This window comes from Sapajus apella, unplaced genomic scaffold (genome assembly GCF_009761245.1).
Source record: "Sapajus apella isolate SASKATOON/1434 unplaced genomic scaffold, GSC_monkey_1.0 scaffold6, whole genome shotgun sequence".
Lineage (NCBI taxonomy): Eukaryota > Metazoa > Chordata > Mammalia > Primates > Cebidae > Sapajus > Sapajus apella.
This window is the reverse complement of record NW_022436946.1, coordinates 15,838,574-15,866,165: the sequence shown is the minus strand read 5'-3', so window position 1 is coordinate 15,866,165 and position 27,592 is coordinate 15,838,574. Positions and strand designations below refer to the sequence as shown.

The 27,592-nt window shown below is 40.7% G+C and overlaps 1 protein-coding gene and 1 non-coding gene across 2 annotated transcripts in view; both read right to left on the bottom strand.

The window, feature by feature from the left end:
* The window catches only part of SGK1 (serum/glucocorticoid regulated kinase 1), a 147,017-nt gene that overhangs the window by 20,079 nt on the left and 99,346 nt on the right, over positions 1 to 27,592 (bottom strand). The window contains exon 4 of the mRNA XM_032274724.1: positions 20,864 to 20,939. Within this exon, the coding sequence (XP_032130615.1) occupies positions 20,864 to 20,939 (76 nt within the window). The remainder of the gene's footprint in view (positions 1 to 20,863; positions 20,940 to 27,592) is intronic.
* LOC116549844 lies at positions 20,249 to 20,352 on the bottom strand. The gene has a single exon (XR_004268120.1). It is a non-coding gene; the product is annotated as a small nucleolar RNA U13 (small nucleolar RNA).

The window sequence follows — 27,592 nt, the reverse complement described above, 5'->3', positions numbered from 1 at the left end:
CACCGCAACCTCCGCCTCCTGGGTTCAGGCAATTCTCCTGCCTCAACTTCCTCAGTAGCTGGGATTACAGGCATGTGCCACCATGCCCAGCTAATGTTTTGTATTTTTAGTAGAGACAGGGTTTCACCATGTTGACCAGGATGGTCTCGATCTCTTGACCTCGTGATCCACCCGCCTTGGCCTCCCAAAGTGCTGGGATTACAGGCTTGAGCCACCGCGCCCGGCTCAACTTTGTTTCCTAATCATCATTTCATAGAAAATATAAATGGAAACTAAAATAATGAAAATAAGCTTTTGTATAAGACCACAAGAAAATTACAGAGAAGAAGTGAAATGGATATGAGCAAAAGATGGGAATCATACATAATGTTTAACTTTATAAACTACACAAATATAGTAAATTCAAGAAGCTACTACTATAATGTTACTTATTATTTGTTTATGAAATTTTGCTTAAAGTTACATTGTACTCTATAATTATTTGGAACAAATGATTATGCCAAATAGACAAGACTATTTCTATCAATTAGTATCAACAATTATTCTATTTCACAACCCGTAAAGTGTTGCTTAAAAATCTAATGCCTTAGAACACAAGCACAGATCATTACAATAGACCTACTTAAAGTTCATTCTTCAAATCATGTTGTTTATATACCTTATTATATACTAACATAAATTCAATTTAGCAAGGCATTTAATAAGCCCTGATTTTACTTTTTAAAAGCAAAAGTATTCTCTTTTCTCTCTTTACCACATTGTAAGCATTTTTTTGTTTGTTTGTTTTTGTTTTGTTTTGTTTTCTGTTTTTCTGAATTTTTTTTTTTTTTGAGATGGAGTCTCACTCTGTCACCCAGGCTGGAGTGCAATGGCGCCATCTCGGTTCACTGCAACCTCTATCTCCCAAATTCAAGCGATTCTCCTGCCCCAGCCTCCCAAGTAGCTGGGATTATAGGCATGCGTTACCATGCCCAGTTAATCTTTGTATTTTAGTAGAAACAGGGTTTTGACATGTTGGTCAGGCTGGTCTCAAACTCCTGACCTCAAGTGATCCGGCCCCCTTGGCCTCCCAAAGTGCTGGGGTTACAGGCTGAGCCACTGCGCCCAGCTCTAAGTATTGTTTTTATATTGACAATCTGCTCCTATATTTATAACTGATGGATAACTGATTGCCTTTTGACTTTTCCTTCAATAGTGGGGAAAAAAGCAACCAAAGAGCAGAAATGGGCCCTGTCATACATAGTTTCTTTTTTGTTGTTGTTTTTTAGAGATAGAGTCTGGCTGTATTGCCCAGGCTGGAGTGCAGTGATACGATCTTGGCTCACTACAACCTCCGCCTCCTGGGTTCAAGCAATTCTCCTGCCTCAGCCTCCCAAGTAGCTGGGATTACAGGAGTATGCCACCACACCCGGTTAATTTTTGTATTTTTAGTAGAGAAGGGGTTTTGCCATATTGTCTATACTTGTCGTGAACCTCTGGCCTCAAGTAATCCACCTGCTTTGGCTTCCCAAAGTGCTGGGATTACAGGCGTGGGCCACTGTGCCTGGCCTTCTGGCACACACAGTTTGTAACCCTGTTTGTCACTGTTCTCTTCCCACCTCCCATTTTCTTTTGTTGTTGTTTTTTTTTTTTTTATTTTTTTTTTTTTTTTTTTAATTTTGTTTTGTTTGTTATTGTTTTTGGTTTTTTTGAGACACAGTTGCCCAGGCTGGAGTCCAATGGCGGGATCTCAATCTCAGCTCACTGCAACCTCTGCCTCCTGGGTCCAAGTGATTCTCCTGCCTCAGCCTCCCAAGTAGCTGGGATTACAGGCATCTGCCACCATGTCTGCTAATTTTTGTATGTTTACTATAGTAAAGATGGGGTTTCACCATCTTGGCCAGGCTGGTCTCAAACTCTTGACCTCAGGTGATCCAACTGCCTCAGCCTCCCAAAGTGCTGGGATTACAGGCATGAGCCACTGCACCCAGCTATTTTTTGCCATTTCTAAAAATAACCCAACAATTATGCTATGCACTGCTAACCTTAGCACTATTGCATTCATGGGTTCGTGCGTATTAAGGACAGTTCATAGCACATTCAATGCTTTTTTTCCCTCTTTGTTTTAAAGTTCAAAGTTACTGTCTACATGAAAGTTGGGGTATGTCACTGCCCATCTCATTTTATGCTATTCATTAAATCATGAACAGACTTTACCAAGGACAAAAAAAAAATCTTAAGAAACAGGAACATTCCCCTTACCCCATACAATATTCCTGACAACCATTTATTAAGGTCTTTTTCTAATCTTTTCACTGGAATCACTTCTACCTCCAAAACCATCTCTACCACTGTCAACTAGCATAAATCATTAAAGTTTTTCCTTAAGCTGTGATCAAATATCCTCATGAAAGTTTTTTAAGGAATAGCTCTTCTGCACATTCTCAAGGCAGGTGCTACAGTAGTGCTAAGGGAATACTTCAAAGTGAAATGAACATGTTCTCTGTAACTTCCACAGTTAAGTCTACCTGTTGTAATAGCTGACATTTCTTGAATGATTATACTAAGTGGCAGACGCTATGCCTAATGTTATTTTTTAATGCAATTTCTTATTTAATCCTCATAATGATCTTTTGAAAAATGTTTACTATCTTTTTTTTTTTTTTTTTTTGAGACAGAGTCTTGCTCTGTCATCCAGCTTGGAGTGCAGTGGCATGATCTCGGCTCACTGCAACTTCTGCCTCCCAGGCTCAAGAGATTCTCCTGCCTCAGCCTCCCAAGTAGCTGGCATTACGGGTGTGTGCCACCATGCCTGGCTTTTTGAATTTTTAGTAGAGATGGAGTTTCACTGTGTTAACCAAGATGGTCTCTATCTCCTGACCTCATGATCTGCCCAGCCTCCCAAAGTGCTGAGATTACAGATGTGAGCCACCACACCTGGCCTTCTTCTTATATATATTTTAAGATCTGTGGCTTGAACAAGTAAACATTACTTGGTGGAGTGACACAGACAACAAAATCAGAATGCAATTCTAGGTGCTTCTGACATCAAAAGCTTTGCTTTTTTCTCTTTTAGACGTAGTCTCTCTCTGTTGCCTAGGCTGAAGTATAGTGGCAAAATCTTGGCTCACTGCAACCTCCTGGGTTCAAACGATTCTCCTGCCTCAGCCTCCCGAGTAGCTGGGATTACAGGCACACACCACCATGCCTGGCTAATTTTTGTATTTTTAGTGGAGACGAGGTTTCACCATGTTTGTCCGGCTGGTCTCAAACTCCTGACCTCAGGTGACCCACTCGCCTCTGCCTCCCAAAGTTCTGGGATTAAAGGTGTGAGCCACCATACCCGGCCCAAAAACCTTGCTTTTAATCAGTGAAATAATCTTCATCCTCACCTGTTCTAAATGACAGCTCATCACCTATTTGTAGGCAACTACTATTATTTATTTTTATTTTTATTTTTTGAGACAGGGCCTCACTCTGTTACTCAGGCTGGAGTGCAGTGGCATAATCACAGCTCACTGCAGCCTCGACCTCCTGGGCTCAAGCCATCCTCCCACCTCAGCTTCCCAAGTAGCTGGGACCACAGGCGTGCACCTAATGCTAATTTGTGTATTTTTTGTAGAAATGGGGTATCACCTTGTTGCCCAGGCTGGTATTGAACTGAGTTCAAGCAATCCATCCGCCTCGGCCTCTCAAAGTGCTTGGATTACAGGCGTGAGCCACCGTGCCTGGCTAACTGCCATTATTTTAACTTGTGTTTACACTGCTTTATTTGTATTCTACCTGCATCTATCCAATTTACCTACCTGAGCTCTCATGGGTGAAAACTTGCCTCCTTCTCCACAGAACCTAGCAAAATGCTGGGCTGAAAGGGAGACAATATATCTAACTCCTGTAAAACAAAGCTTGTATTTGTCTAATTTCTTTCCTCTCTCAGCACTCTGCCCACTGGCAAGATCACATTGCAGTTTGAATCTCATCTTCTGCTAACTCACTTGCCACAAACACTTGTGTCCACATTTAAGCTAGTGGATTTTCATGGCATAGTTCCACTCTTGTCTTTTTGAAGCAGCGAAAAGAGAATTGGAAAAGTTTCCAAGAGAATTGACTTATGAGTTCTGTTTCAGCACTTATGATTCAACATTCAGCTTTGGGTAAAGTACTTCTTCAAGTATTCTCAGAGTTAACAGCTATTTCGCTAATTTCACAGAATGATTGGAAAGATCCGATGAAACTACTTATGGGAGAAAACTCAAGTGAGTTATGTAATTTCATATCCACAGGAACATCATGGCCTATTAATACAAAATTTTTCTCTAAGAGGCAAATTTTTTTTTCTTTTCTTTTCTTTTTTTTTTTTTTTTTTTTTTTTTTTTTTTTTTTTTTTTTTTTTTTGAGACAGGGCCTCACTTTGTCCCCTAGGCTAGAGTCCAGTGGCACTATCTTGGCTCACTGTAACCTCAGCCTCCAGGTTCAAGCGAAATCTCCTGCCTCAGCCTCCAGAGTAGCTGGGACTACAGGCGTGCACCACGATGCCCTGCTGATTTTTGTATTTTTGTAGAGATGGGGTTTTGCCATGTTGGCCAGGCTTGTTTGGAACTCCTAACCTTAGGTGATCCACCTGCCTCAGCCTCCTAAAGTGCTGGAAATACAGGCGTGGGCCACCACGCCTAGCCTACGAGCCAAAATTTTGATCAGTAGGAAATGCTGGCTGCCACATTCATTTCTGAAGAGGAAGGTTCAGGATTTCATGAGCTACATTGTTTATTGATGTCTACTTCAATGACTCCAGCGCAGCCTGAGCTAATCTTTCCCTAAATCCTTTTGCATTTTCTTTTTACTTTCAATTTACACCTTAACAAAATAAAGCAGTTTTAGAGTAAGATAGAATCTTAGAGTTGATTTACTTCAATCAACTCTCATGAGTTTGCTGGGGGCCTTCTGCATTAAAATATAACTCTATTCTTGTCTCTGGCATTCCTGGTTTTACCCTACCCCCTCCACTTCCATCCATCCCACTCCCTATTCTTTTTTTGTAGACTGAGTTGGAGTCTTGCTCTGTTGTCCAGGCTGGAGTGCAGCAGCATGATCTTGGCTCACTATAACCTCTGCCTCCCGAGTTCAAGTGATTTTCCCACCTCTGCCTCCCAGGCAGCTGGGATTATAGGCATGCACCATCATGCCTGGCTAATTTTTGCACTTTTGTATTTTCTCCATGACCAGGCTGGTCTGAAACTAGACCTCAAATGATCCACCTGCCTTGGCCTCCTAAAGTGCTGGGATTGTAGGTGGGAGCCACTGCACCCTCCTGGCCCACCTACTATTCTTAAGTCCTTACTTCCTGCCCCACACTGCCCCTCTTTGTGGTCATTTCATTCCTGGAATAGCCTGTTTTCATTATTAGTTATGAGCCTATTTTCCTTACTATGTACAATTTTAAAGTCATAACATAATTTTTCTTCCAATGTTAAAAATTGTGTTTACATTTAACCAAATAAAACACTTGTTATTAAGGGCATGTGTTCAAAAATCTTCTTTTCCACTTCTTTTCTCTAAGTCAGGCATATAAGCTGATATCATGTCTTTCACATTGTCAAACTAAATTTGACCTGAGGTCACCTCTGTTCCTTGAATCCCTACCTGACTGCAACTTGGCTCAGTATGTCCACAAACTGAAAACCTAATTTAGGACTACATTGTAAGTCCTCACTAAAAATGGAAGCTAGGTTCTTAGATATTGTAACTTTAAGTGAAATAAAGTATAAGGAAACCAATTCCACTGCAAGCTAATTGATATAAAGAGGAATTAACTTCCTATGGCATACTTTTGGACATAAACATCACATAACTTCTAAATAAAGACCAAAACACTCCAAACACTAAACATTGAAATAAATTCCTGGTCTCGCCCAGGTGATCTCATCTCAGCCTCCCAAGTAGCTGGGACTACAGGGATCTTCTCCCTTTGTTTTTTTTTTTTTTTTTTCTAGCCTCATTTCCAGTTTGTTTCCACAGTACTTAGAGCGAGTTGCTGTTGTTTTTCTTCTTTGTTCTTTTCTCTCTTTCTTATGTTACTTCCTGCACACTGAAGTTGCTGTTGTTTTAGATTTTCTGTTTTTCTTTTTTGTTTACTTGAGTGAGGTCTTCTCCCTCAGTCACACCCTGGCTGGAGGGATTAATAGCTGACTCTGGGTACACTGCCTGAGTTAGCCCTGCTCTGCAAGAAGCAGTTAAAAAAAAAAAAAAAGAGCCGGGCGCGGTGGCTCAAGCCTGTAATCCCAGCACTTTGGGAGGCCGAGGCGGGTGGATCACGAGGTCAAGAGATCGAGACCATCCTGGTCAACATGGTGAAACCCCGTCTCTACTAAAACTACAAAAAATTAGCTGGGCATGGTGGCGCGTGCCTGTAATCCCAGCTACTCAGGAGGCTGAGGCAGGAGAATTGCCTGAACCCAGGAGGCGGAGGTTGCGGTGAGCCGAGATCGCGCCATTGCCTCCAGCCTGGGTAACATGAGTGAAACTCCGTCTCAAAAAAAAAAAAAAAAAAGAAAGAAAGAAGGGGGGAAAAAAAGGAGAAAAAAGAAAGAAAGAAACAAAGAAAGAAACAAAGAAAGAAAGAGAGAAAAAAGGAAAGAGAAAGAAAGAAAGAAAGAAAGATCCACAATCGTATGAGCCAATTTCTTTCTTTTTTTTTTTTTTAAGACAGGGTTTCATCATGTTGGTCAGGCTGGTCTTGAACTCCAGACCTCAGGTGATCTGCCCGCCTTGGCTTCCAAAGTGCTTGGATTACAGGCGTGTGCCACCACACCCAGCCAATGTGAGCCAATTTCTATAATAAAAAGAAAGAAAGAAAAAGAAAGAGAAAGAAAGAAAGAGAAAGAAAGAAAGAGAAAGAGAAAGAAAGAAAGAGAAAGGAAGAAAGAAAGGAAAGAAAGAAAAAGAAAGAAAGAAAGAAAAAGAAAGAAAGAAAGAGAAAGAAAGAAAAAGAAATGAAACGAAGGAAGGAAGAAAGAAAGAAAACTACCCAATTATTCCATTTCAGGGTGGTAGACAACCTTAGCCTACTAGGCCATCTCAGGGAACAAGGTGACACCAACCTTGGACAGGACACTGTCCCATCCTCAAGATGCACTCACACACACGCTCATACTTGCTCAGACTGGAACAACGTGGACGTGGCAATGAACCTCACATGCATATCTTTGGGGTGTGAGAGGAAACATGGAGAAAACCCACAAAGACGTGAGGAGAATGTGTGAACTTTACACAGACGGTGGCCCCAGCTGGAAATCTTTTCTTTTTTCTCATCAATGTTATAGCGACATGCTATATATATTTTTGTTACAACTAGCTGAGTCTCAGCCAATCACAGTAACCAAACTTCAGCCAATCACAGCAACTGAGCTTCAGCCAATCACAGGCTGCCAACTGATCAGACTATGCCCAAATAAGGCAAATTCAGAGCTGTTACTGTATATAAATGCTCCCTGTTCTGTCTATAAATGCTCCCTGCCCACCTATTTGCCCAGTGGAACTCTCTGAGCCTCCTTTGGTTCTGAGGGCTGCTGGATTGGAGAATCACTCTGTTCAAATAAGCTGTTAAATTCAATTTGTCAAAAGTTTTTCTTTTCACAGTATTATGTATCCTGTGTTATGAGATAACCTTCTTAGGCAAAAAGAAAGCCATTAAAGGCTGAATATTTCAGCATGCTTAACTTAATAAAATTTAGGACTTTTTTTAGCTACAGTTAAAATCCACTAGAATTTTTTGATCTGCTGCCATATTAGTCTGACTTAAAGTAATGAGAGTAGGTTCATTAAAAAATGAAGTTGCATTTCACCTATTTTCCTTGTATTTATTAAGTGAGAAAATTTCTTGGTATCATTTTAGCTATAATAAAATGTCTTTTAGGGCTATGGAAATAAAAGATCTTGGACATAAAATGAATGATTTGGATAAAATGAGCACAAGAAAATACTGCATGAAAATAGTTTTAAAAGAATCCTGGGGAATTAGCAAAATGAGCTATTGTGAAACACTGTTAGTTTAGCCTTTAGTAAAACAGCAGAAATAACAAGCAATTTTGGTCAGAACAAAGAGAAAGAGAAAATTTTAAGTTCCACAAAGGCAGAAACAGATTTTGCTCCAATTGGAAAGCTTCAGAAAGCTAAACCCTTCATTTACATAATCCAAGGCAAGAGTGAGGGGCCTCTCTGTGTTGAGCTAAACTGAGCCTATAGTCACACATTCACACATTTGGCACTAGGACAGTTGTGAGGATAGGATCTGACAAACTTTTCACTGCCAAACATAACTCAGATGCTAGATGAGCATGACTTTAAGTATCTTTACACAGAGGAGTTTAGAAATAACATTTCACTACTCACTGGAATAAATAACCCATCCTTGAACTTGGAACCCTCTAAACAATTGTAGATGGTTTAAGTCATGCAAAACAAAGTGCTTTTTCCTTTACAGATCTTAGCTTAAGAATGCAATATTTTATCTAAATGACTAGGCAACTAAGGTTCTCTCCAATTTGAGGATTTTAAGTCTAGCCATATGTCTACTTCCAGGAAGCTTATCAGTTTTGTGTCTGGGGCCCCAGATAATGGAACACAGCAAATTATAAGCTTCATGGTTCAGCAGAAAAAACAAGTTTGGGGTCCAGTAATGTATCAAATAGTAATAATAGTGATAAAATAAAATTCATTATTCTTTCAAACCATAGTTTGTAAAGCCCATGAAAGTATAATCTTAGGTAAATGTAATCCCATGTATATGATGTAATTCTTTCTTCAAGTAAAAAGAGCTAACATAAACTGGCCACTAATTATGTTAACACAGTTATAAGTACCTTTACTGCATTATCTTTTTTGATCCTCATGAAATTCTATGATCTACTATTACTATTTCACTTTTGCAAGTGAAAGAAATAAAAGGACAGAAGGGTTAAATAATTTGCCCAGCCAGCCATGTGCCTGTAATCCCAGCTATTCTGAAGAATGAGGTGGGAGGATCACTTTTTTTTTTAATTTTTTTTTTTAGAGACGGGGTTTCACCATGTTGGTCAGGCTGGTCTTGAACTCCCGACCTCAAGTGATCCGCCCGCCTTGGCCTCCAAAGTGCTTGGATTACAGGCATGAGCCACCATGCCTGGCCACTTTTTTTTTTAGTTTAAAAAGAGATGGGGTCTCACTATGTTGCCCAGGTTGGTCTTGAACTTCTGAGCTCAAGTGAGCTACCTGCCTCGGCCTCTCAAAGTGCTGGGATTACAGGTATGAGCCACCGTGCTTGGCCATGAGGATCACTTGAGCCCAGGAGTTCAAATCCAGCCTGGGCAACAGAGGAGACTCTGTCTAAAACAAAGAAAACAAAGAAAAAAATGATAATTTGCCCTAAAATAAAATAATAAATAAATAATAATAATTTGCCCAAAGCCACGCAGGTAGTAAGCATTGAAATCTGCGGCAAACTCTTGCTTAATTGGAGAAGGCCAGACTCAAGAGTTCACAACACGACCACAACAGATTGTACACTGCTGGGCAGTTTTATGCTGCTCCATGCATGGCCTACTGGCCAACTTCTGATGTGAGGTCACTTGACTAAAAGAGATGTGGTTCAGGAAGCTGAGAATGATTGTGGTTACCTGTTCTAAGATACAGAAATTGATTTTTTAAAGTTTAAGTAGAAGTAGGAGATGCCAAAAACCAGTATGAGTGATAGAGTGAGTGGGTCTCTTTCTGATGGATTAAATCTTCAAAAAGACCTTCAGAATGAATCTCTAGCTACCTTAATTTTGGAGAGTCCTAATTGTATTCATTTTTTCAACACATTTGATTGTGCATGTACCATGGGCAAGGAAGTCTGTTAAAAACTGAATGTATAAGGCCGGGTACAGTGGCTCTCACCTCAAATCCCAGCATTTTGAGTGGCTGAGACGGGTAGATCACTTGAGCTTTGGGGTTTGGGACCAGCCTGGGCAACATCGTGAAACCCCATTTCTACAAATAAAAAAATTAGCTGGGTGTGGTGGCTCATGCCTGTAGTCCCAGCCACTTGGAGGGCTGAGATAAGAGAATTGCTTGAAACTGGGAGGTCAAGGCTACAGCTACAGTAAGCTGTGATCGTGCCACTGCTCCAGCCTGGGTGACAACATGAGGCCCTGTCTCAAAAAACCACCACCACACCAACAAAACCCCTAAATGTACAGGAAATTATTAAGGGGAGTAGTGGAAGATAGCTAGCGAGTTAGAGACTCTAACTTGAGATGTGGTATTACAACTCATTTGTACATTTTTTTCTCGTTTCTTTCTGCCCAAAGGTGTTACGTTTTTCTTGTATTCTCTTTAGGGGGCCCTTCATTTGATTGCATGAAAAGTTATGACCAACCATCTCCAGTTCAGTTAATTGGTCAAGAATATGCAGTTATTGTTATGTTGAGGTCATTATTTTTCAAACTTCAACACATAAAAGGCAAAAATAGGCTGGGCTTGGTGGCTCATGCCTGTGATCCTAGCACTGAGATCTGAAGTTCGAGACCAGCCTGGCCAACATGGTGAAACTCCATCTCTACTAAAAATACAAAAATTAGCCAGGCATGGAGGCGAGGACCTGTAATATCAGCTACTTGGGAGGCACAGGCAGGAGAATCGCTTGAACCCGGGAGGTGGAAGTTGCAGTGAGCTGAGATCGTGCCACTCTGAGCCACTGCCTGGTCGACAATGCAAGACTCTGTCTCAAAAAATAAAATAAAATAGCAAAAATAGTCCAAATATCAGTTAATTGGAGGACCAAATTTATGGGTGAACATCCACAAGAAACGTAAGTGGCCTCTTGGGAAGCCAGTCTTTGCAAAGAATTTTTGTTTAATCAGGTGGAGGGTATACAAGATGTAGGCCAAAGGATAATTTAGCTTCTTTTTTTTTTTTTAAATGAAGACGGGGTTTCACCATGTTGGTCAGGCTGGCCTTGAACTCCTGACTTCAGGTGATCTGCCCCCGTTGGCCTCCAAAGTGCTTGGATTACAGGCGTGAGCCACCACGCCCAGCCACTTTAGCTTCTTATGACTGTGTCCTTGTTCTTTTCAAAGCCTAGCTTCATCTCTGTTCCCACTGATGACACTAGGAGACTTTGGAATTCTTCACTGTGGGTAAGATGATTTTATTACTGAGATAGCTACCTTTTTGTAGTTATCACCTGAGTAAATGAGGTTAGTCAACTTACAGGATTTTCATGTGTCCACAGATTTTTACTAGATAATTTGTCTGTAATATCAGGAGGCAAAGTCTACCATGAGTATGTTGGCCAACATGTATCAGATGGAAAATTTTTGTGTAAGCAGATGATGTTTACCTTTTCATATATTTCTCTTTTTTGCTGGATGATGCCATACTTCAGCAGACAAGCAACTGTTTTCTAGCTATAAATATGAGTGTTTTGCTTTTCAAGAGAAAAAAAATCTAGAAATTGTTTTCTTTAAAAAATTCATGTAGTGAAGTCCCTCCTCTGCTTACATTAATCCAATGATACAATTTTATATATTCTCTGAATATATAAAATACTAAAATATTTCTGTAGTCCATATGTTTTCAAATTATGAATCATTTTATTTCTACATTTGGTACATAAACTATTACTGCTCCTGAGTAAATACGGATATACTACTTTATATATATATATTCTTTTTTTCTTTTTCTCTTTTTCTTTTTTTGGGGAACAGGGTCTTACTCCTGGCCTCAAGTGATCCTCCTGCTTCAGCATCCTGAGTAGCTGGAATTAGAGGTGTGAGCTACCAGTAGTGATTCCTAAGTCCCCAGAATTTGAGCTGATTTTTATTTTTTAATTTATTTTTTATTTATTTATTTTTCTGAGATGGAGTTTCACTCTTGTTGCCCAGGCTGGAGTGCAATGGCACGATCCCGGCTCACTGCAACCTCCACCTCCCAGGTTCAAGTGATTCTCCTGCCTCAGCCTCGCGAGTAGCTGGGATGACAGGCATGTGCCACCACACCAAGCTAATTTGGTATTTTTAGTAGAGATGGAGTTTCTCCATGTTGGTTAGGCTGGTCTTGAACTCTTGACCTCAGGTGATCTGCCTGCCTCGGCATCCCAAAGTGCTGGAATTACAGGCGTGAGCCACCTTGCCTGGCATAATTTTTATTTATTTATTTATTCTTGTATTTATTTATTTTTAAGACAGGTTGTCACTCTGTAGCCCAGGCTGGAATGCAAAGGCATGATCATGGCTCACTGCAGCCTCCAACTCTTGGGCTCAAGCCATCCTGCTGCCCCATATTCCTTAGTAGCTGAGACCATAGGTGCAAGCCACCACGCCCAGCTTGAACTGATTTTTTTAATGTGATGAACCATTAGAAAATATATAGGAGCTTAATGATGAGAACTTCACAAAGACAGAAACAATAGACACTAGGTCTACTTGAGGACAGAGGTTAGGAAGAAGAAAAGGAACAGAAAAGATAACTATTGGGTATTGGACTTAGTACCGGGGTGATGAAATAATCTGTACAGCAAAACCCATGTGACAAGAGCTTATCTATGCTGGCCCAGCATGGTGGCTCATGCCTGTAATCCCAGTACTTTGGGAGGCTGAGGTGGGCAGATCACTTGAGCTCAGGAGTTCTAGGTCAGTCTAGCCAACATGGTGAAACCCCATCTCTACTAAAAATACAAAAATTAGCCTGGTGTAGTGGCGCGTGCCTGTAAGCCCAGCTACTCACGAGGCTGAGGCAGGAGAGTAGCTTGAACCCAAAAGGTGGAGGTTGCAGTGAGCCGAGATCGCACCACTGCACTCCAGACTGGGTGACAGAGCAAAAGACTCTCTCTTCCAAAAAAAAGAAAAAGAGAGTTTACTTATGTACAAACCTTCACATGTACCCCCAAACCTAAAACAAAATTTTAAAAAAGAAAGAAAAACAAATTGTGTGTGTGTGTGTGTGTGTGTGTGTGTGTGTGTGTGTGTGTGTATACATACACGAATAATGCACAATCCTGAAAATATAAAGAAAAATTCGATTTTCTTCTCTGGGAAAAATGTATGCAGTAATGATTCTTGCTCTTAAATTTTTTGCTTGAAAGAAATGTAGACATTTTTAAAAAACCCAGTGGTAAAATTGTCTTGTTAAAAAGGGACATTAAGTAAAAGCCCAGGGTGAACATCAAAGAGTTATGTTTCTTACCTGGCAAAACCAGTGCCTAGCTAAAATAATGACCTTGCAAATAAATGTTGTTTAACCACTTCATTATCTGGTTTTCTCTAAGCAAAGAACATCATCTAGGTTGCCAATAATAGTACTGGGGAAAAACACACATTTTGAAAGTATGAAGAAACTCATTCTACCTTGAAATTCTAATTCAAGAGGAAATTACAGGCCACTGCAGGACCAGTGATTGTAAATCAAAAGTGTACAAAAACAAACAACTCAGGTTTCAAAGCCGAAAAACAAAGATAACAGGAAAGAACCTAAACTTGTGTGGCCTGTTTGCTTGTTGTCTGAACAACTGCTGGGAATGCACAAGAAATTCTAAGCCCAGTGAACAAAAGTGTAAGAGTGCGGGTGATCAAGTTTCTTCCTTTCTCTTATTTTTTATCTTTTCCCTATGATGAGTGTAGGGCACTTTTATGTTATAATCGTAAAAAAGAAAGACTTAAAAAATGAGTTTTGTTTTTTAAACTGTATACCATATCTATCTTCAGGTGAGCATGCTAGTCCTGTCCTCTGGTACTCACACAAAAAGACAGTGAATGTAAAAATCTAGGCAATTCTACCAGATTTCACGTAATGAAACTGCCTTGAGTAATTCCTTAATTCTTCACAAAATCATGTTTATATATAACTTCTATTTCCACCAAGCAATGTGGACTAACCACCCCTAATATTTAACTCTATTTAAATTGTGTATCAGGCCGGATGCTGGCTCACACCTATAATCCCAGCACTTTGGGAGGCCAGGGCAGGTGGATCACTTGAGCTCAGAAGTTCAAGATCAGCCTGGGCAACATGGAGAAACCCTGAATCTACAAGAATATAAGAAATTAGCTGGGTGTGGTGGCATGTGTTTATAGTCCCAGCTGCTTGTGGGGCTGAGAGGCAGGAGGATTGCTTGAGCCCAGGAAATTGAGGCTGCAGTCAGCTGAGATCATGCCACTGTACTTCAGCCTGGGTGACAAGAGTGAGAACTCATCTCAAAAAAAAAAAAAAAAAGACTACACATTACATTAAATAAATAAAATACTCTCTGATGATGACTGATTTTGAAAGAAAATACTTCATTCTTTAAAAAAATGACCAAAAAAAGACAAAAACATTGTCATTTTTTGTATTATTTCCTTTATTTATTTATTATTATATTTTTGAGACAGAATCTTGCTTTGTTGCCCAGGCTGGAGTGCAGTGGCCCAATCTTGGCTCATTGCAACCTCCGCCTCCCAGGTTCAAGCGATTCTCCTGCCTCAGCCTCCTGAATAGCTGGGATTATAGGCATGCACCACTAGGCTTAGCTAATTTTTGTATTTTTCTTTTCTTTTTTTTTTTAAAGACGGGGTTTCACCATGTTGGTCAGGCTGGTCTTGAACTCCCGACCTCAGGTGATCTGCCCGCCTTGGTCTCCAAAGTGTTTGGATTACAGGCGTGAGACATCACACCCAGCCAATTTTTGTATTTTTTGTAGAGACAGGGTTAAGCCATGATGGCCCGGCTGGGCTTGAACTCCTGACCATTGGTGATCTACCTGCCTCGGCCTCCCAAAGTGCTGGGATTACAGGCATGAGCCACTGTGCCTGGCCTATTATTTCTTGTATTATTAAAATCATTTCAGGAATTTGTAGAAGTTAAAATAACAAAACTCCTACCACAGCAATGACTAGAACATGGGCTTTGTAAAGAATCCATTTACAGGCTCATTAGACTAGGCGTTGCAGATGGATGGCAGTGCAGCTGCTCAAGCTTGTGTTTGCACTAAGCAGAATTCAAATCAGTTAGGAAGAGTTTCCGAGTGCTGATAAGCTGGAGAAGAAAGGGCGTGCTGCAGTGTAGAAACCACCAGATAGAAGAATTTCATCACTTGGATTCAAATTGTGAAAATGCTACTAGTGAAATAGAAGAATATTTAACTTCCTAAAACTGAGAGGTCTACATCTTGAAGAATAGATTCTACTCTAGGCACATCATAGTCAAACTGATAAAAAACAAATATTAAAAAAATATTAGAGCAGCCAGTGAAAGACTGCACATCACATTCAGCATAGCAATAACATAAACATTGTTGACTTCTCATCAGAAACTCTACAGGCCGGAAGACAAGAGCTAACATCTTTATAGTGATGAAAGAAAAAAAAGTAACCACCTAGAATTCCATATCTTGCAAAAACATCCTTCAAGAATGAAATAAAGATATTTTCATTTATAGAGTCATATCATGTAGATTTAAAAAAGCTAAGATATTTCACTGCCAGAAGACTTATAAGAAATTCTGGCTGGGCACGGTGGCTCACGCCTATAATCCCAGCACTTTGGGAGGCTGAGGTGGGTGCATCACTTGAGGTCAGTAGTTCAAGACCAGCACGGTCAATGTGGTGTAATCCTGTCTCTATTAAAAATACAAAAATTAGGCCGGGCGTGGTGGCTCATGCCTGTAATCCCAGCACTTTGCGAGACTGAGGCGGGCGGATCACGAGGTCAAGAGATTGAGAGCATCCTGGCCAACATTGTGAAACCCTGTCTAAAAATACAAAAACTAGCGGCACGTGGTGGCGTGCACCTGTAGTCCTAGCTACTGGGAGGCTGAGGCAGGTGAATTGCTTAAACCCGGGAGGCGGAGGTTGCAGTGGGCTGAGATTGCCCCACTGCACTCCAGCCTGGTGCCTTTGACAGAGAGAGATTCTGTCTCAAAAAAAACCATAAAACAAACATAAAAATTAGCCACGCATGGTGGCTTGCACCTGCAATCCCAGCTACTCAGGAGGCTGAGACAGGAAGATTGCTTGTACCTGGGAGGTGGAGGTTGCAGTGAGCTGAGGTCTTGCCACTGCACTTCAGCCTGGGTGACAGTGCGAGACTCTGTCTCAAAAAAATAGTAAAAACAGCTGGGCATGGTGGCTCACGCCTGTAATCCCAGCACTTTGGGAAGCCAAGGAGGGCAGATCACGAGGTCAAGAGATTGAGGCCATACTGGCCAACATGGTGAAACACCGTTTGTACTAAAAACACAAAGCTTAACTGGGCATGGTGGTGCACGCCTGTAGTCCCAGCTAACTGGGAGGCTGAGGCAAGAGAATCACTTGAATCCGGGAGGCAGAGGTTGCCATGAGCCGAGATTGCACCACTGCATTCCACGGAGTGAGACTCTGTCTCAAATAAATAAATGCATACATACATACATACATAAAAAGAAACCCTGAAGGAAAATTTCCAGGCTAAAGGGAAATGATACCAGAGAGAAACAAATTTGCAGTAAGAAATAAAGAACATCAGAAATGGTAATAATCTGGGTGAATACAAAAGATAATTTTCTTCTTATTTTTTAAAAAATGCACTGTACTGTAGGGTTTACTACACATATGGAGGGTTTAGTACATATACAGTATAGATAATATATATGACAGCTATAATTTAAAAGATAAGAGTAGAGTGGGGTAGATACACCTACATTGTTTGAAAATGTTGACCATGGTTTATGAAAATTTAAAGTTTAGGTCAGGTACAGTGGCTCACGCCTGTAATCCTAGCACTTTCAGAGACTGAGGCAGGTGGATCACTTGAGTTCAGGAGATCGAGACCAACCTGGCCAACATAATGAAACACCGTCTCTACTAAAAGCACAAAAATTAGCCAGGGGTGGCACGTGCCTCTAATACCACTACCTGGGAGGCTGAGACAGGAGAATTACTTGAACCCAGAAGGTGGAAGTCACAGCAAGCCAAGGTGGTGCCACTGCACTCCAACCTGGGCAGCAGACTGAGACTGTCTCAAAAATAAAATAAATAAAGTCATTTATTATAATCTTCAGAGCACCACTGAAAATATGATGCAAAGGGTATAACTAGAAAGTCAACAGGCAAATTAATATTAAATTCTAAAACCTATTCAAATAATCCTAGAGAAGTCAGTAAAGGAAGAATAAGCAAACAAAGAAGATAAGGGGCATATAGAAAACAAATAGCAAAACAGTAAAGCTCAAACTAACTGTCATTACATTAAGCGTAAAGGGTCTAAATATCCCAAGTAAAAAACAGAGATTGTTAGATAGGATTTAAAAGGAAAACCTAACCTCATGATGCCTATAAGATAGGCACTTTATAAGACATAGGTTGAAAGAAAATGGATAGAAAATATATGCCATGTGAAAAGAAGGCTTTGGAAGACTGGACTGGCTACATCTATCAGAAGAAATAGAGTTCAAACAAAGACTTTTACCAGAGATAAAGAAAAATATTTCCTAATGATAAAATGATCAGTTCATCAGGAAATAATAATCATAAAGACATAGGTGTCTAATAATGAAACATGTTCAAAATATATAAAGCAAAAATTGATTAAAAGAACCAAAAGACCACTGGAGGGGGAGATTAAAAAAAAAAAAAAAAAAAAAAACTTATAGTAATGGACTGACCAACTAGGCCCCCACCAAAAAAAAGAAAAAGAAAAAAATTACTGTAGACATAGATCCTACTTTATGAGTTGGTTAAGTTGCTGACTGGGAAGCTCTGCATGAGATGAGCTCTTGTAGGAGGGACACTCCATTCTTTGTAACCCTACTAACAAAGGAAAAGTAATAATGTTTTAAAAATGAGTAAATATATCATACCACTGCACTCCAGCCTGGGTGACAGAGCAAGACTCTAGCTCAGAGAAAAAAAAAAGAGCAGATCTGAATATTTCCATTCCTATTTGTGTGTGTGTGTGTGTGTGTGTGTGTGTGTGTGTGTGTATGTATGTGTGTGACCAAATTTTGTTCTTATTGCCCAGGCTGGAGTCCAATGGCACAATCTTGGCTCACTGCAAGCTTCACTTCCTTGGGTTCAAGTGATTCTCCCACCTCAGCCTCCAGAGTAGCTGAGATTACAGGCGCCTACCACCATGCCTAGCTAATTTTGTATTTTTAGTAGAGATGGGGTTTCACCATGTTGGCCAGGCTGGTCTCACACTTCTGACCTCAGGCGATCTGCCCACCTCGACCTCCCAAATTGCTGGGATTACGGGTGTAAGCCACCGCATTCAGCCCATAATATAATTTCTTTAGGCTTCGAAAAGCATCTAAGCAACGTTTTCTTTTTTCTCTTTCTTTCTTTCTCTCTCTCTCTCCCTTTCTTTTTTTTTCTTTCTTTCATTTCATTTTCTTTCTTTCTTTTCTTTTTTTTTTTTTCGAGATGGAGTCTTGTTGCCCAGGCTGGAGTGCAGTGGTGCAATCTTGGCTCACTGCAACCTCTGCCTTCTTGGTTCAAGCGATTCTCCTGCCTCAGCCTCCCAAGTAGTTGGGGTTATAGGCATGCCCCACCACACCTGGCTATTTCCTTCCTTCCTTCCTTCCTTCCTTCCTTCCTTCCTTCCTTCCTTCCTTCCTTCCTTCCTTCTTTCCTTCCTTCCTTTCTTTCTTTCTCTCTCTCTTTCTTTCCTCTTTCTTTTTTTGTGAAAACAAGTTTATTAAGAAAGTAGAAGAATAAAGAATGGCTACTTTATAGACAGACCAGCCCAAAGGGCCACTGGTGAAGCACAATTTTCTAGACCTGTCCTGTACAGATTTCCCTCCCTTTCCATTTTCTTTACATAACATCAAAAATCATTTACGTTTCATTCTGCATTGGTTCTTCATAACACATGTGCTGTAGATCTTAATAGCAGATGGCTTGTTTATTGTGGTGGTGTACTTCGAATGGGCTGAAATGATGGCATAAATAGGCTAATTTGCTTTTATGTTTTTTCTTTTTTCTTCAAAAGGCATAATGAAACAAGACAGAAAAAAAATTTTTGACAGATGAAATTGATAATGTTTAGACCACGAGCCTGCCTGGTCTTTGAAAAAAAAAAAAAAAATCAGAGAGTTTCTCACTTTCCTTCCAAGTCCTCCTGCTTCTGCTAATAGGCACAGTCTCTGACTCCTTTTATGAAGAACAGATTAAAGCGCAGATTTAGCCCAAGCTGTTTCTGCTAGGAGAGCTGCTTCTTCCTAGGAAGTGTGCTATAGAACTGGGCAGTCTGCTCTCCATTCTCCCAGCCTTGGTATTTTCTGGCTGGGAGCTTTGGATATGACAGCTAACCTATTCAGCTTATTATTTCCTTTCTAATAGAGGCATAACAAGGAAAAGGCTGTCCCTCCTATTTCAAGGGATTGCTGCAAACACTACATTAGATTTCTGCTGAACCATTTGTAAAAGTGTGAGGCATAATACAAATATCAGATATCAGCACAAGTTTTCTATTTCATTAGGCCTATTTCATTAGAAAAGGTGAAAGCTCTACTATCACTCTCTTAATTATTTTAGCTCCTTTTGGCTTCACCTCCTCTTTCATTTCTAGTGTCTACTTTGTGTAATTAGGCCTCATGGCTTGGGTGTGTTTGTGAAAAAGAATCTTTTTTTTTTTTTTTGAGATGGAGTCTCACTCTGTCACCCACGCTGGGGTGCAGTTGCGCGATCTCAGCTCACCACAACCTCTGCCTCCCGGGTTCGAGAGATTCTCCTGCCTCAGCCTCCCAAGTAGCTGGGACTACAGGTGTGCACCAGCACGCCTGGCTAATTTTTTGTATTTTTAGTAGAGACAGGGTTTCACTGTGTTAGCCAGGATTGTCTCAATCTCCTGACCTCGTGATCTGCCCTCCTCGGCCTCCCAAAGTGCTGGGATTGCAGGGGTGAGCCATCGCGCCCAGCATGAAAAAGAATGTTTAAACGTCTTCTATTTCCTATGAGAGCATTCCCTACCCTTTGTCTAAGTGTAATTTCTAATTATATAACCTGCAGCATATTCTCCGATCTCATAAAGTGGCATTCCTCTGATTCTGATTAGACGTATGGCCCTGATATCATAGTGCAAGACATCCCTCCCTCCTGTAAGTATTCCGAAGTATGATTCACCCTAGGTTTTCATTTCCTTCCTTGCCCTAGAAGACAAACTTGGACTCATGTATTTGCCCACTTTATTCTACTCCTCTATCTTCTACTCCAGCAAACAGACTCATTCCTTCATTCTTCCCAACACTTAAGTATGCTTCACAATGCACAAAGCTGTACCTGATTTTATATATCTATTTTAATGATAGGCAGGTAATATGCCAATATTATAACAAGGTTTGAAGGAGGCATGTCTCACATAGAAATGTGAAAACCCAATCGTCATACTTACAAAGGACAAAGGGCTCTAATATACATGTTTTAGATACTAAAAAGAAGATATAATGAAAGAACTTTTAGGATAATATTGATTGCAAGGCCGGGCGTGGTGGCTCATGCCTGTAATCCCAACACTTTGGGAGACTGAGGCAGGCGGATTGCCTGAGGTCAGGAGTTTAAGACCAACCTGGCAAAAACATGGTGAAACTCTGTCTCTATTAAAATACAAAAAATTAGCCAGGCATGGTAGCACATGCCTGTAGTCCCAGCTACTCAGGAAGGCTGAAGCAGGAAAATTGTTTGAACCTGGGAGGTGGAGGTTGCGGTGAGCCGAGATAGCGCCCCTGCACTCCAGCCTGGGTGACAGAGCAAGACTCTGTTTCCAAAAAAAAAAAAAACATCGATTGCAAAGTGTATTCAAGTGTTGGGTTAGGTAAGAATAAACAAAATTTTCCCCTAAATCTTGGCTTTGTGTAGAGCTTTACTATAGACTGCATCCTGTACATAACAGAAAACAAATTGTATTTTTCCAATAATACCTGAATCATCATTAGTCCAGAAGGTTCTTGGATCGGGCTTGGTCAGGATGTTGGCAGGATTACATGGCTCTCTCACCTTTAAAACATAAAGAGAAAAGAAGTAATATAAAAATGGCTTCATCATGTCAGCTATTTTAGGCTTATACTTCTAAAGAAAGGATTCCAAGGCTGAAGCTAGTACATATGGCATGTCTGTGCTCTGATTAGGTTGGCTTTCCCAGGACTGTGCTGGTTATAGCATTGAAAGTCCCATATCCCAGGAAGCCTTTTAGTCTCAGGCAAACCGGGACAGTTGGCCACATTACACATGATGCAGTTTCACTGAGCTGATGGCTGGGTTAGCACATGAGGGCTGGAGCTCACTCAGCGCTATGTGCAGTGCACAAACTGCGCAGCTGTGTGAAGAGGCCCCGGATTATTAGCAAACTTATCAGTGTAAAGACACTCCTACATAAAAAGTGTTTGAATCTCCATGTAACAGAAATGATACTTTTAGTATATATTGCTTAGAAAAATATATATTAATTAAAAGCTACTTTTAATTTAGTAGCACTTTAAATGCATTCTTTTTTTTTTTTTTTTTTTTTGAGACAGAGTCTTTGTTGCCCAGGCTGGAGTGCAGTGGCACGATCTTGGCTCACTGCAACCTCTGCCTGCCAGGTTCAAGCGATTTTCCTGCCTCAGCCTCCTGAGTAGCAGGGATTGCAGGTGCACACCACCACGCCTGACTAATTTTTATATTTCTAGCAGAAACAGCGTTTCACCATGTTGGCCAAGCTGGCTTTGAACTCCCTGACCTCAGGAGATCTGCCCCCCTTCAGCCTCCCAAAGTGCTGGGATTACAGGCATAGGCCACCTCACCCAGCCTGCATTCTTATTTTATAATCATAATAGAATCTTTATATTTTCAAACAGCGGCACATGTACATATGGAACATGTATTATTTAGTCAACGTAGAGGCTCTTAGTGCAGATACCATTTTTTAAAAAAGATAAGTAATATTGAGCATTTTTCTGTCAGGTATTTTTTCATTTTTAAAGACATTTCTTTTTTTTTTTTTTTTTTGGCACTACCTACCTGCCTATAAAAAAATTCAATAGGCTTTTGGGGGACAGGTGGTGTCTGGTTACATAGATAAGTTCTTTATTGGTAATTTCTGAGATTTTGGTGCACCCAACACCCAAGCTTGGTGGATCTACTTTTAGTTCTTTAAGGAATCCCCACACTGTTTTCCGTAGTAGTAGTCGATCCAACGTGTGTGGTCTTTTATCCCTTTCCCCCCTCGCTTTTCCCCCTGAGTCCCCAGAGTCCACTGTATCATCTTTATGCCTTTGCGTCCTCATGGCTTAGCTCCCACTTATGAGTGAGAACATATGGTATTTGGTTTTCCATTCCTGAGTTGCTTCACTTAGAATAATAATGGTCTCCGATTCCAGCCAGGTTGCTGCAAATGCCATTATTTTGTTCATTTTTATGGCCGAGTAGTATTCCACAGAATATATATATAGCTCCATTACACTCCAGTAAAATGAAGCTAGTACATACGGCATGTCTGTGCTCTAATTAGGATGGTTTTCCCAGGACCGTGCCAGCTGTAGCATTGAAAGTCCCATATCCTGGGAAGCCTTTTAGTCCTGGGCAAACCGGGACAATTGGCCACCTTACACATGATGCAGTTTCACTGGGCTATGATATAGATAAATATATATATATATATATATATATGTAACATTTTCTTTGTTCACTGATTGATTGATGGGCATTTGGGCTGGTTCCATATTTTTGCAGTTTCGAATTGAGCTGCTATAAACATGCATATGCATGTGTCTTTTTCGTATGACTTCTTTTCCTCTGGGTAGATACACAGTAGTGGAATTGCTGGGTTAAATGGTAGATCTACTTTTAGTTGTTTAAGGAATCTCCATACTGTTTTCCATAGTGGTTGTACTGAGATGCAATTAATTGATTTCATATAATAGTTTCCACAGAGCAGCAGTGATCCATGTTTTTTTTTAACAACTTTATTCTACTGTGATATTAGATTTCAAATATATTCTAATAAAATAAAATATAGATCTTAGTGTTAAAACTGCTTTTCCAGCCAGACTTGGTGGCTCCCGCCTGTAATCTCAGCACTTTGGGAGGCTGAGGCAGGCGGATCACCTGAGGTCAGGAGTTCAAGGCCAGCCTGGCCAACATGGTGAAATGCTGTCTCTACTAAGAATACAAAAATTAGCTGGGCATGGTGGCACGTGCCTGTAACCCCAGCTATTCAGGAGGCTGAGACAGGAGAATCGCTTGAACCCGGGAGGCGGAGGTTGCAGTAAGTAGAGATTATGCCATTGTACTCCAGCCTGGGTGACCGAGGGAGATTCTGTCTCAAAAAAAAAAAAAAAAAAAAAAAGTTAAATGGATAGATCTCACAAAATCTAGAAGAGATTGCCATCCTATGTTTGTCAGAATATCAGAAAGGAACAGAAGATATTTGATACATAAATATCTAAGTGGTCTACATTTTACAAGTGGATTTTTTTGGTAATTGTAATACATTTTTCATTTATAGGAAACATGATTGTAGATGTAAAACTGAAGAAAAAAAGTTACTAAACCTTAAATCTCTTGAACTTGACAGCATGGTAGAATATGGCAAAAAATATATATATAAATAAATTTAAAAAATAAAATTTAAATCTTAAGAAAAAAGGAAAGGCCTTTGCCTCTTTGCCTCATTGAAATCCTGAAAGCAAGATGCATGAATAGCAGCTCTAGGGGAGCCATTCATGAAAATTTGGCCAGGGTTCTCACTCTTGCTGCTTCTGCTCCAACCAGCATGGTCTGATCCAGAATCTGTGCAAGGAATTTTTCCATTAGTGGTCAGCTAGAGGTGGACTTCATTACGTTGGGCTAAGTGATCTTCCTTGAAAAGATTACCAAAGTCATCCACCCAATGAAAGAAACTGTGCTAGCTCTTTGTGCATAAAAGAAATTAAAAAGAAAAGAAGGTACTGTATACCCAAAGGATTATAAATCATTCTACTATTAAGATACATGCATACTTATGTTTATTGCAGCACTGTTCACAGTAGCAAAGACTTGGAACCAACCCAAATGCCTATCAATGATAAAGAAAATGTGGCACATATATGCCATGGAATACTATGCAGCCATAAAAAAAGGATGAGTTCATGTCCTTTGCAGGGACATGGATGAAGCTGGAAACCATCATTCTCAGCAAACTAACACAGGAATGAAAAACCAAACACCACATATTCTCACTCAGAAGAGGGAGTTGAACAATAAGAATGCATGGACACAGGGAGGGGAACATCACACACCAGGGACTGTTGAGGAATGGGGGCTCAGGGAGGAATAGAATTAGGAGAAATACCTAATGTAGATAATGGGTTAATGGGTGCAGCAAACTATCATGGCACGTGCATGCTGTGTAATAAACCTGCACGTTCTGCATGTGTATCCCAGAACTTAAAGTGTAATGAAAATAATAATAAGAAAAGAAAGAAGAAAAATGATGTGTGGTGCAGCAACATTTCATGGACGACATTTCTGAGCAGCACTGTAAAATGTCCCTCCTACCTGACTAAGCAACTCAGTAAGAATCCCGTCCCGGATACTCCACTCAAGTACTACTTCAACTGTTAGAAAGCTCTTCACAGGTTGAATTGAAATCTGGGTCCTTGAAACTTTGGTTCCTGGTTCTAACTCACTCTTAAATTACAAAGAACAGGTCTAGTCTCTCTTCTATAAAATAGTACCTCAAATATTTGAAAGTAGCTATTATGTTTCACCTTAGCTTTTCATTTCTGAGTTAACAAGCCCTCTTCCCTGTCACTGCTCCCAATGAGATGATTTGAAGTCTTTTTTATTGAGGTCACTCTGCCCCAGAATATATCCTTTTCGGCAAGTGAACTGATCCTCTAGGGGCTCCCAAGCCAGGTCCAGATAATAGTTACCAAACTAAGGAGCTAGTTTTGAGGGACAGCTTTCAGGGAGGACAGCCAGCATTATTTCCACATGTGAGTAATTAAAATGTTCCCAAGCACCTATAAATCTAACATACCATGAGAGTAAAGAATGCTTTATGACTTAGCCACTTTTTAATAGTTTTTAACGCCAAAAAGTTTTAATTTATTTTCTACAGTAACTATATACTTATTTGGAAAAATTGCCATATGTGGGTTTTTTTCTGCATTAAGCTCCAATTGCCTTGTTTCCTTGAGGCTTTTTTTTGAGACAGAATCTCGCTCTGTTGCCCAGACTGGAGTGCAGCGCTGCGATCTAGGCTCACTGCAACCTCTGCCTCCCCGGTTCAAGTGATTCTCCTGCCTCAGGCTCCTGGGTGGCTGGATGTCCAGCTAATTTTTGTATTTTTAGTAGAGACAGGGTTTTACCATGTTGGTCAGGCTGGTCTCAAACTCCTGACCTCATGATCCACCCACCTCAGCCTACCAAAGTGCTGGGATTACAGGCATGAGCCACCATGCCAGGCTCCTTGAGGCTCTTGTATAAAACAAATGCCATTCTTACAGGTCTCATTTACTTGTGAATGATTCTTTATCACTATTTATTCAAAAAATCTTCCCCATGTTGAAGCTGCTCCTGATAAAATCAGTGTCCTCAAGAATGCTTGTTCTCTGTGTCATTATCATTCAAGTATCACACCATTCTTCATGGTTCTCAGGAACCAAAGCATCCATAGCAAATTACCCAGAGAGCCCACATAGTAAATTTTAAGCACAGGTTTATAGAAATCCTTGAGTAACTATATATACTCCAACTGTTTAAAGGGAATGCTCCATAACTCGTAAAGCTTTAGGTACTTTGCAGAAGTGAGAAAATTTATTATCAGGTAAAGTTCTGGCCGGGTGCAGTGGCCTATAATCCCAGCACTTTGGGAGGCCGAGGTTGGTGGATCACCTGAGGTCAGGAATTCGATACCAGCCTAGCCAACATGGTGAAACCCTGCCTCTCCTAAAAATACAAAATCAGCTGGGTGTGGTGGTGCACGCCTCTAATCCCAGCTACTCAGAAGGCTGAGGAAGGAGAAGCACTTGAACCCAGGAGGCAGAGGTTACAATGAGCTGAGATCATGCCATTGGACTTCAGCCTGGGCGAAAAGAGCAAAACTCTGCCTCAATAAGTAAGGAAGTAAGTAAGTAAATAAATAAATGAAGTCCCCATGAGACACCTGTGGCTTAGCAGGAAGTTGGAAGCTACTAAAGAAGTGACCAGCACCTGGAGTTTGACTCCTGGCTGAATCCCATATGGGTTCTTTGGTCCTTTCTTTCTTTCTTTCTTTCCCTGGAATGAAAATTCAAGGAGAATTTCTCCAATAGGTTACATGCCATGGGAGTATGATTGAGGAGGGGCAAAAACGTGATGATATAATAAGAAGAGCAAGGCCAGGCGCGGTGGCTCAAGTCTGTAATCCCAGCACTTTGGGAGGCCGAGGCGGGTGGATCACGAGGTCAAGAGATCGAGACCATCCTGGTCAACATGGTGAAACCCCGTCTCTACTAAAAATACAAAACATTAGCTGGGCATGGTGGCGCGTGCCTGTAATCGCAGCTACTCAGGAGGCTGAGGCAGGAGAATTGCCTGAACCCAGGAGACGGAGGTTGCGGTGAGCCGAGATTGCCCCATTGCACTCCAGCCTGGGTAACAAGAGTGAAACTCCGTCTCAAAAAGAAAAAAGAAGAACGAAATGACAATATGCAATTTTAAAATATTTTATTGTAGAAGACTTCAAGTATATACAACGGTAAACAGTATACCTATTTTCTAGCTTTAACAATTATCAATAATTTGCTAATCTTATTTTTACCTATCTTGCCTTATTTTTGGCTGGAATATTTTAAATCAAATCTCAGACATCATAACAATCTATAATTTCTTTAAAAAAATTTTTTTTTGTAGAGATGGGGGTCTCACTTATTTGCCCAGGCTGGTTTCAAACTCCCAGCTTCAAGCAATCCTCCCACCTCGGCCTCCTAAAGTGCTAAGATTATAGGCATGAGTCACCACGCAAGGCTTATAATTTCTTCAGAATGTGTTTTTGACAACTTTTTTTTGTTGTCTAACCATTGTGCCATTATCACAACTAACTCCAGCTGGAGTGCAGTGGCCAGCTGACTACAACCTCTGCCGCCCAGGTTCAAGTGTTTCTCGTGCCTCAGCCTTCTGAGCAGCTATGATTATAGGCGCCTGCCACCATGCCTGGCTAATTTTTGTATTTCTAGTAGAGACGGGGTTTCACCATGTTGCCTAGGCTGATCTCAAACACGTGACCTCAAGAGATCCATTCACCTCAGCCTCCCAAAAGTGCTGGGATTATAGGTGTGAGCCACTGCACCTATGAATTGCTTTCAGTTACTGGAAAGTTGAATAGTGGTGGAATTGCTAGGGGAAAAAAGCAGTTTTGGTCATTTTTCTCCATTCTAGTTCATCCTTATTTAAAGGATTTTAAACTAAAATTTTAAACTAAAATTCCAGGCTATGTGCGGTGGCTCATGCTTGTAATTCCAGCACTTTGGGAGGCCCAGGCAGGCCGATCACTTGAGGTTGGAAGTTCAAGACCAGCCTGACCAACATGGAGAAATCTGTCTCTACAAATGCAAAATTAGCCAGGCATGGTGGCACATGCCTGTAATCCCAGCTACTCAAGAGGCTGAGGCAGGAGAATTGCTTACACTGGGGAAACAAAGGCTGTG